This window comes from Pundamilia nyererei, unplaced genomic scaffold (assembly GCF_000239375.1).
Source record: "Pundamilia nyererei isolate P.nyererei 1_Seehausen unplaced genomic scaffold, PunNye1.0 scaffold00254, whole genome shotgun sequence".
In the NCBI taxonomy this organism is placed as follows: domain Eukaryota; kingdom Metazoa; phylum Chordata; class Actinopteri; order Cichliformes; family Cichlidae; genus Pundamilia; species Pundamilia nyererei.
This window is the reverse complement of record NW_005187655.1, coordinates 186,883-197,723: the sequence shown is the minus strand read 5'-3', so window position 1 is coordinate 197,723 and position 10,841 is coordinate 186,883. Positions and strand designations below refer to the sequence as shown.

The following is a 10,841-nucleotide window of genomic DNA, read 5'->3' as shown; positions in this document are numbered from 1 at the left end:
GGCAAACCTTCACAGGCCCCACTCCTGCTAAACAGGTGAAAATAGATTTAAGGGCGACAGGACTTAGTGCTGCTGAATCTATGATTTTATTTATTTGCATCTATTTGAAAGAGTGAGTGTAGACACAAAAAAATAATTTTATTTCATATGCTGGAATATGCAGAAAATAGGTTTAAATGTTAAATAAATTTCTTCAAGTCAAAGACTGTTGCATATAATTTAATTCTTGCTTGATTCAATGTGCATAAAGTTAAAAGATTAAAACTAATAAAACGAGTTTTATAAAGAGATTTTTCCATTTGATTCAATTTTATATGATGGATTATGCAGAAAAAATAGAATTGGGCTGAAAGGTCTATTGTTTTATAACATATAAAAGGTTGTGCATCGCTTTTTTTAAAAGTGATAAAGTAACTAATTACTTTTGAAAATAAGTCATCAGTAGTTAGTAACTAATTACTATTTTCATGTAACTTGATCAACACTGCTCCTCACGCCATAAAATCAAAACATCTCTGGCTAAAACACCAAACTCAAACGAACTTAAGAATTCATTTTTTCTGTTTCTCTTTGTCATGTTTCTGATAAATAATGCATCGATTCTTCAGTCTTCAGAGTTACTGGTTAGTATTTAAAAAAAGTAGAGCATAACACTAACACTGGGACCTTAAAATTACCTCAACTGCCTGATTTCTGATTAAGAAATGATTCAGAGTACTCACAGGGCACAGGACTTTTTTCACTTCACATTTTTTGATGAATTTCTTTCATCTACTTTCACTACTGTATTTTAAATAAATAGTGATATTATATCACAAAAGGCAGATCTGCCATTAGTGAAGACAACTGACACATGTGTCAGATTTTCACAGCAGATTGCAAAGGAACAGAAGAACCATTTACACTTTGGTGCTTGGCATCTTTCACAAACTGAAACCTGACAGCAATCTGGAACTAGATCCATCCTCTAACGTGCCCACCAGTAGCACTTCACCCTGGACTATACATAGAATACAATTGAATTTGTTACCTAATCAGAGTGAGTATAATAGTCATCCTCTTACTGAAGTTTAAGGTGACCTAAAGCTTTACATTCATCACTTAAGTCAGGGGTTAGGACGTTGATAAATTGGTTCATGGGGATTTATGTAATTGCATTTAAAAACAAACAAAAAAAACCAAAACACAGCTGCCAGACATAATTTAGGCAGATCAAAGCGTATCCATCATCAAAGAAATCCTCTGGCTTTATTCTGCCAAAAATGGGTGGATTTCAGGAAGCTAGAGCATGTCAGCCATGATGAATCTCTATAAGCAACACAAGCAGAGTTAGCTAAAATTATAATGGTAAATGTTGACTTTAGTATTTATACTTAGAAGTCCACGTCTTGTCTTTGAGGCAGGAATTCTCAGAAGTCACTCCCCCCAGCCTCCGCTAAAAGGCTAAAAGTTACATTTTAGTGCAACACGTCAGCGAGCCGTTTGCTTTCCCCAAGAAGCACGGCTTTAAAACAATTACTCCTTCATCTTGACATTCCCCCTCCGTATAACTTCAGTTCTTTTCAGCCAAGCAATATGAAACACCTCTGATACTGACCTGGCAAAATGGGCCGCAGTCCAAAAGGGCCTCGGGTGGGGGAGATGCCTCTGACGATGCAGTCGAATAGAAAGCTGATCTGCTCGCTCTCAGCAGATGCGAGCAGAAAAACACCAGCCCCTGAAAATAGACTTCATTAGTTTTAAGCTAATTTATGAAAGTGTATTTTACAGTTAATAATCAACAAGAAAGATAGTGCAACATTGGTGATGCCAGTATAATAAAATTAAAAATTAAAAAAAGAACAGGCTGTTTCTTGGTATAAATCAGTAAAACGAGACAAACTTTTCAATTTTACAAAAAACATTTCTACTTTTCAACTACCATCAAAATGTCCTAAACTGAGATATATTTGGTTACTATTTAAAATTAAAAACTATTTGTCTTTTACTTTTAAACCAGGACAGTCATTCTAACAGCTTCATAACGGTTACTTAGGTAAGTGCTCTGAGGTAAGTGCTAACATCAACACGCTAACATGCGCTCCATAAGCTGAGGTTTTTGACCCTTTCTGTTTTCGTAGCTTACTATATGAGCAAATTAATATTGCAGCAACACAATTTTCACCCGGGACCAGTGAGAACAGCTTTAATTCTGATGTTAAAAAAAAAAAAAAAAATGGCGGCCGTAATCTTTACGTAAGTGGGACATAAAGTTTTTACTCCAAGCCACAACTTTCCTCGATGGTTCTACAAGGAAAGTCAACAGCTCGCCAAAATCATGGACCACTCGGATATTTTACAAAACACAGCTGCTAATAATAACAATTAATCAAAGAGCATCTGTTAGTTATTGTTTTTTTATGACATCAAAAAAAAATTTTCATATCAATATAAAAATAATTTCCTGAATAAAATACCACCTAAAAGTAGAATTTGTTACAATAGATAGATGTAGATGTAGACAGATATAGAGATAGATATATATAGAGATGGATATAGATAGATACAGACAGATTATTTATAGTGTGTAGTATATGTAAACGAGCACTACATGAACCTTTTCAGAAAGAAACTGAGGCATGATGCGTTTCACAAAGCTGCAGTTATAGAGTATTACATAATAAAAAAGTTCCTTCTTTATGGTTCCCAGTTTGTCTATTTCAACAATTTAGAGTGTAATAAAGGAGGATTTAATATAATGGAGAGGTCAAAGAGGTCACGTTCTCCTGAGGTCTCTTGACCTCCCTCTGACAGCACAACGGCCTGCGCTTTACAAAGTGTTGTTGTGTCATTCTGCGGCTGAAGCCACCCATGTCAAAGCTGCCCTTACACTGCTGTGGCTGTGAGCAGGGGTCAAAGGTCAGCACCAAAGTCTGCTCAAGAGTTTTAACCTGTTCAAACTAAAGATTTATTGTCTCCTTTGTGCTTTACGATGGAGCTGATTAAGTGGTTTCTCACCTCATACACGTTCATCTTGCAACGTTACAAATTTATATACACGTTGGTTTTGATAGGTGACTGCATTTTAGTTACACTACTAAATGCACGATTACCAAAAAAATAAAAAATAAAAAATCCAAAAACAAACATTCAAAACAAAACAAAGAACAGGTGGCAAAGCTTTTTAGTTCACATTAATCTCTGCAGGAATGAAAACAACTCAAATGGACCCTTCTGGTCTCTGCTCCAAGAGGTGATAAAAACACAGCATCCATACAAAGTAACACAGCTTATAAAATCCAACTTTGTTAAGTGGGAAGTGTAAATGAGCAAGCGCCGAGAGCCAAGGTTGGCATTTTTATTTCGAAAGCAGCAGAGTCATCCAAACGGCTCAAGATGAAAGTCTAGCAAACTTTAATTACTTTAAAGTGAAATTCAGATTTCCTTCACTACCATGTTTGCAACCTTCAGAAATGCATGTAAACATTATCCAGTTTAACTATTCCAGGACGATAAAATTCAGGAACAAATAAAGAAAGTAAATAAAGTAACAAAACTATTAAAGCACTAATTACTGAGAGGTCATTTTGACTGCGTTTAGAGAAAATCGTTTTTCTGAACACTTTGGTACAGCAAAGTGCGCTAAAGTGTACAGTCACTTTAGCGCTAAGCATTTCACACGCACACTTACACTTTACTTAAATGACCATTCGCCCGTGGCGTGGACAAAAGGCAGGACAAATACAGCTTGCAGTTCTACAGCTGCTCTAACCAAAAGTGAGACACCCAGCACAGCTAAATCACTTCTCGCCGTGCTGTGGATAAACTGTGCCGAGGGATTACATGTCACAGGAATGCTCGGCCTTCGCCGCACACAAACACTGAGATGCAGCCTTACTTTTTCCCCTTTTCTGTATAAAAGTAAAGCAGCGTTTGACCTTCTTTAAGATAAGCCAGTAGACTACTGAAGGCTTATTGGCTCTTAAATGTCAAAAAAAAAAAAAAAAAGTCATGTTTCCAGGAGGGTCATCATGTATCTTTAATGCTCCAATGTCTGTCTGTCCCCTCCAGGTGTTCACATACGGTCCTCTTCACTTTAATAGTTTCACATCTGTTGAATTTTTCAAACGTTATCTTATCACAGGGACGCACGCGGCCCGACGTGTTCAAACAGACCTTAAGGAAAACTCCAGAGTGATGCATGTTGCTGAGTTTTGGGCACAGCAGGGGTGATTATGCACAGACTGAATCATTTCCTTTCTTGTTGTTCTGAACAGATGTTTTTCTAATGCTTCATCTGCCGAGTCAATAAAACGCAACGAACAAACAAGAACGACTGAAACATAATTTGCTGCCTGTCATGCTGTGTGCTCTCCATTACACTTCTAAGCAATTCAAAGCAGCCACAGCAAGCCCACTCTTTGAATTTTGACTGATATTACACGTGATCAGAAGTGTGTGGACAGGAAAAAAGGCACAGAGCAAAAATCAAAGCTTAGAAATCAGACTGATGAAGCAGTAAAGGCCACCGGAACACTTTAGAAAGAGCGTCATGACCTGTTTTTTTTTTTTTTTTAAATGAGTCGAGTTGAAGCTTTTGAATGTGAGTCATTCAGAGAGTACTTTGAGTTACCTGGGGTCTTTGGTACTACACGTCTGTGGAAGCACGAGCAATCAAAAGCAGGATTTCAACAATCTTGCATCTCAAAGGAAAAAGCAAGTACATGAAGAACATCTGAACAAAGTACAAAATATTACACATGAGTCACAGCGTCTCCATTCTTGTGATCACTGCTTTGTAATCATACGCTGTAGTATTCAGAGCCTGACCTATACGTAGGCTATACAATATTATTAGCCGATGTGGCCTTATTGGAGTGTATGCCACTGGATATGAATTTTAGACTACATGGAAAAACTTACAACCTCTGGCAAAGAACATGAAGTCGTCACACTTGAAAGATGTTCACTGAACTCTTTTACTTTGCAGCAATAAACAAACCACAGATGTGATAAAGTGTTGTTTTTTGTTCCTTTTGTTGTTTACTATCTGAACAACTCTGACTTCATGAAACAAACTTCAAACTAATTAAAGAATTTTGTGTAATGGCACATTTTTTTCCCAGACATTGTAAATTTTCTGTTTGGGTTGAGACTATGTGCTGACTGTGTCAATGAGTCTGTCTGCATTTCCTTTCTTCTGTGACAACAAGACGCATCGTCATCATCGTGATGTCGAAAACTAATCCTAATCATAACCAAACCCCCGCACTCAGTGCAATAAGAAAAGCATAAAGCAGTCTACACCTGTGCATTTACTGTTGAGGTAAAGACTTTCATCTCTCCTGCTCCGTTTTTGCTTGATTTCTCAAGGCCTTCATCTTTTTTATGGCACCAAATAAAAAGTCCCAGCATCATCCCCTTTGGCAAATGCAGATTCATCACTGAACGTGACTCTTAGCAAATCATCCACAGCGCACAATTGTGTTCGCCCGCTCTAACCTTGTTTTCTTCCCATTAGGCGTTAATGCTGGCTTTCCTTTGGTGATCCCATTTTTTACACTTTTATCACAAAACCACTGATTCTTCTTTCTGCCCATTTATGGAGAGTTTTGAGCATTTTCAATTTTCTTCTGACTCTTTGACATCTTCTATCTACCCTTAAGTTTTCCTTTTTTACTCTTAACACGTTGCACTTTTCTTAGACACAGCTGACTGGGGAAAAACAAGGAGTTGTATAATCCTTTTGAATGACAGCTCTCTTCTTGGAGAGCTGCTTCCTCTTAATCAGGTGTAACAGCTTGCTGAGGTCTGCAAACGCTCTTTTAACTGCTGACTATTTTTAATATTAAAAAGTGTCTGTTTTACACATCCAAATCACAAAGTGATTCCATATTTTCCCTCCTCTGTGCTTAATCTGGGAAAAACAGATCAATAATTAAATTAACTTGTTTGGGGCATGTTTCATGAAGCCAGAATGTTCGGCTTTTAAACAAACGTGCATTTGCGTCACATCTGTGGTGGTTTGTTTATTTGGTTCAAAGTCAAAGAGTTGAATGAACATCCTTCAAGTGGGGTGATTACATAATGCTTCAAAGAAGGGGGTCATTTAAAAAAAGAAGAACCACAAGGCCAAAATACATGTATGACACCACATCTCTAAGGTGACATGTTGAAGTTTTTGAATATGTGCTCTTCTAGCATGCGACTAAAACATCCATCCATCCATCCATCCATTCTCTTCCACTTATCCTTTTCAGGGTTGTGGGGGCCTATCCTTGTTGTCTTAGGGCCTTAGGCAGGGTACACCCTGGACAGGTCGCCAGTCTGTCGCAGGGCTTGACTAAGACATAATAAAGTCAAACCTAATTTCACTCAATAAAACTGCAATTTTAAGAACAAAACCCTTTTAACTTTAAACCTACAGACTAAATGGACAGACTCAAAGGTAAGGGGCTGCCTGTGTACCATATGTACCATACAGACCATAATGAGAACAACAGACAACTTATATATAGTTTGACCAGCAGAGCAACTCCAACTCAGTTTCTTACCATTTTCACAGCTGAGCAGACAGCAGTGTGGATTCAAGTGTTGTCTTTGTGGTAAGCTGATACCTAGCATGTCAGACACATTGCTGTGACATCGTTACTCCACATGCTTTTTACTGTGTAGTGTTAAAATGGGTTATGTGGCAAAAAAAACTAAACAAAAGGTTGTGGGGTTTGGAAACAATCTAAATCCAATTTCCTCTCAGATTTAACCAAACAAGTGTGATCAGATGATTGTGTACGTGTCTTGTTACGTCACTATAAAGCCAGACGCTTCGACAAAACTTAAAATATCTGCATCACATTGTTGCTCTGATTATACTCTGGAAATTTTGATCAGAAGTAACGATTCACATCTGCTCATCTGCTGCTTTAATGCTCCTATGAGCACAGTTTGGAAAAGCAAAGTGTGGACAGCTCTGTGATTTACTTAATGACACAACTGTGTGATTCATAGCTTTCGAAGTCCTGCAGGGTGAAGCACCGTTCCAAGAAACTGGATACTCCATACAAATGCAGCACTAGCCTTTCAATATATCATCTGTTTTAATCCATGAACATTCAAAGCACCCTGCAAAAATAAATAAAAAATAACAAACTGACAGTTTTGAGCAGTTGAGACCCACACAGACGATCTGCTGGAGCACTTTAACTAGTAAAAAACAGAAAAGATCTGCCACTGAAACATTTTAGCAATGGTTTTACACACATCCCTTCTACTTCCGTCAAGATTAAAGTGCATAACAAGAACGCCAGTGCTAAATGTGCTAAATATATAACGTTCTGTGTAATGCTGAGCCAAACTGGCCAGTAACGCTCCCATTGGGGAGGAAAGGGGGAATGAATTTGTTAAAGCAATAGTGGCTGCTTTTTAGCTATCTAATAGCTAATATTGATTCATCAGTAATGACCAGACAACAATATTTCTGGTAGGTTATATGGGCAAATCAAAACATATTTCCAGTGTCAGTTTAGAGCCACTGAGCTGAGATGTTAAATTCATTTCACATCATGTGCAACATACAGCCCACTTTGATCTTAATTTGGCCAAAATAGAAAAACTCTCTTTTGTGTCAGTGTAAAGACCCTTAACTACAAATCTATCACAACTAATCCTCAAAATAGAAGTGTAGTTTTAACAGTAGGACTCGATAATGACAAGCTGCTAATAAGATAATGAAAAGGAAGACATCTGCCAGAATGAATAAATAAATGTGTAAAATTATAGAAAAGGTTCTGGTAGCTCATCGCTCAGACTCTCCTGTAATTACAAAACTGAATTATTTCATTAATTCACAGAAAATTTTCATTTCTATTTTTTTGTTTGTTTGTTTGTTTTACTGTGGGTCTATTGTAAAGAACTGAAACTTCTATAGTGGATAGTTTTCAAAATTATTTAATAACTTTGGTATGGTGCCAGTCTTTATCAGTAGGAAAGGCTGTAAAACCTTTGAAAACACAGCTTCCAAAATCTATGTACTCCTTTGTGTTTCCCAGGCCGTTTCTGGCCCCTGGGCCTTATGTTTGACACAACATGGTTTAGAGACTGATGGATTGGTGGGATTTGCCATTGGTGGAAGGGTTTTTAGAACTGTGTTTCATTTGCATTGCTATAGTAACACTCTTATTATTCTTAATGCTTTGCTTGCAGTTTCTGCAATGACATGATGTCATTTGAAAACAGTCACTATAGGATCTTCCTACATTGGGAAATCATGGCAGGAATCATCATAGTCAGAAAAAACACTTCCTAAAAATCTAAATATATACTAAAGAAAACCAAAATTCTGTATTACAATAAAACATCTAAAGACGAATGACCAACTCACACCATCAGCTGCCTGATAAAAGTTTCTATAAGAAGCCTTTCAAAAAGGAAGCAGAAAAACAAGGACCATACAGTCTTTCGTGACGATAACAGCACATGTAGTTGCTGAGGGCGCTCTCTTTTTTTGGTTCATGAAACTCCACTGAGCATCTTCCTCAACGTGCCCGCCCGAGGGATGCCAGATGTACAAGCAGAGAGCAAAAAACACACCCAGTGACTGACCTCAACCCACTAATCCTGATGTTTACAGCGATCTTCTCCATGCAAACTTGCAAATTCAAAGTTTGAGCATCACACAGGAATCCAAATCAGGTCCACGGATGCTTAACAGATGACCACGGGGTTTTGAAAGCGCTAAACCAAAGTACTAAAAGTTAAATTTGTTTGCAGGACGCAGCAAAGGATACGGTTTGTTGCTGTCTTCATATGCCCACGTTTGATAAATTATTCATCAGCCCAATCGTACGGACAGAAGCATGGTCAACATTAAAAACTGTTGAGTTATTATTTCGCTGCAGGATGAGTTTTCATCCAAGAAGTTCTACGCTTAACAACGGAGCCTGAAAGAACACAGCCTGAAAGATTAATTTTCTCTGGACTGCTGGACCAAAATATTATTCCGGCAGATTATTTACTGTTCCTGTCACAGGAAAAAGGTTTTAGGTCCACTCTATTTTGCACAAGGCACATTTGCAAAAGTAAGGCAAGGACAAACTAATCATCAATAACAAAGACTCAAACTTCCTCTCCTCTTCTAGCTATATTTCCTCAGGCTAGAAAGCATATTTTTTGAGTCAGATTTATTGTACTGAGAAAGAGCTTCTCTTTCACGGGCAGAAAGATTAAGCATGAATCACCGCAAATCACAGCCGGTGATTATTTTGTGTTTTTGAGAGAGAGAGAGACACACACAAACCACAGCACGTATCATGATTTAATGAGCCATTAGCCTCTAATGATGGAGAGATATTAATGTTATGAAAGGATGGAGATGTTTAACGCAGTCATACTTGAGTCTCTGTCTTTTCTTAAAAACACATTTTCTTCGAAATTCACTGTTGGGGTTTAACATTCATGCTCTTCTTCTTCCAATTGTGTTATTTTAATATTATTACATTTTTGTTTAATGTCTTTTACTGTTTATGTGTTTCAGATGCCTCACTTTACAATCGGTGATTAAATTTTGCATTACATTTTCTTTGTCACTGTGCAGCCTAATAGCTAATTATCCCCTAAACCCTCTGCCAAGCACAAAATATTATTTTAATACCCATTTACATAAACTTAACACACTCAAATGTTGCACAAAACAGACAATAATTAAGCAGCTATAAACTTACAGTAGCCACATCTTGTTCCTCCTTCAAACACGAATCCATTTGGTACAGGTCCATATCTACGCAGGTCTGGAAGGTTCCAGTGGCCAATAATAACAGGAGGGACATCCCGAGCAAGAGCCAACAAATTGTTGCACAAATGGAGAGTTGCAGGCCCGCTCTCCAACTTGGTCCCTGGTAAGACTCCAACACTGAATCTGTGAACTGAGAAACACACAGATCCTCAAATTTAACGCATATTCCAATAACTGTAAATGAGTTTTACAGTAAGTAGAAAGAGTGGAAAGAGTAAAGAGGAACATAAATGAGGCAAATAACCCTGAACACATTTCTTCATAAGCTGCGAAGTACCTCCTATTTTGTCACTCTCAAATACCCAAATGTCCGTTCTGGGTGAATATATTTTTGTAAGTAAATCTGAAGCATCAGCGTTCCACTTGCATTGCAGTGAAATATGTGCCATTTAGAAAGCTATGAGTAATTATGTTTGCAAGTACATTACCTAAATATAGTAGCTTGCTAACACATCGCTAACATTAGCTTCTAGCAGCTAATTAGCAAGAGGGAGCTGGAAAAAAGATCCTCTGGTATAATGAAGTGTAGGTATTTTGTAAGAGTTTTAGCCTCACTTTGGTATGAGGCTGAAAAATAAAGCTAACACAGAAACCCTGCAATACCTTAAGTGTCCATTGGGGCTGGTTCAGAAGTAATTCAATCCACACAGCAACCATGTTAAAATATTCAAGTTTAGAGTAGAACTGTTCAGAGCCAGGTAGGTTGCATAAACACTTTTTCTGTAGAGATAATTGTTTTCATAAACTGATATACCCTGAATATAGTTTTCCAATTCTATTTTCCATTGTTTAAAGTGTGGCCACTTTAAGTGACAGGCATAGATGGTATAAAACGTAGCTAATATAACATCGTCGACTGGTTTTCTAGAGTCCTGTTCTGAAGGCTAGGGATTAGCATTTTCACGATCTCTAGCTTGGTATTTAAAAAAAGCAAGCAAGCAAGTAAAGAAACAAACAAACAAACAAACAAAAAGTCTACGGGAAAATGGCTTTCTGACTTGACCTCTTTAAAAGCTTTCTGATAGGTTTATGGGCTCAGTCATTCGTTTTGTGTCATAATGAATAAAAATTT

The 10,841-nt window shown here is 37.5% G+C and overlaps 1 protein-coding gene across 2 annotated transcripts in view; it reads right to left on the bottom strand.

The window, feature by feature from the left end:
- The window catches only part of LOC102196684 (protein Dok-7), a 42,435-nt gene that overhangs the window by 23,922 nt on the left and 7,672 nt on the right, over positions 1-10,841 (bottom strand). For both annotated transcript variants that reach the window (XM_005749750.1, XM_005749751.1), the window contains exons 4-5: positions 9,699-9,899; positions 1,598-1,717 (exon numbers count right to left, since the gene is read on the bottom strand). In XM_005749750.1, coding sequence (XP_005749807.1) covers positions 1,598-1,717; positions 9,699-9,899 — 321 coding nt within the window. The remainder of the gene's footprint in view (positions 1-1,597; positions 1,718-9,698; positions 9,900-10,841) is intronic.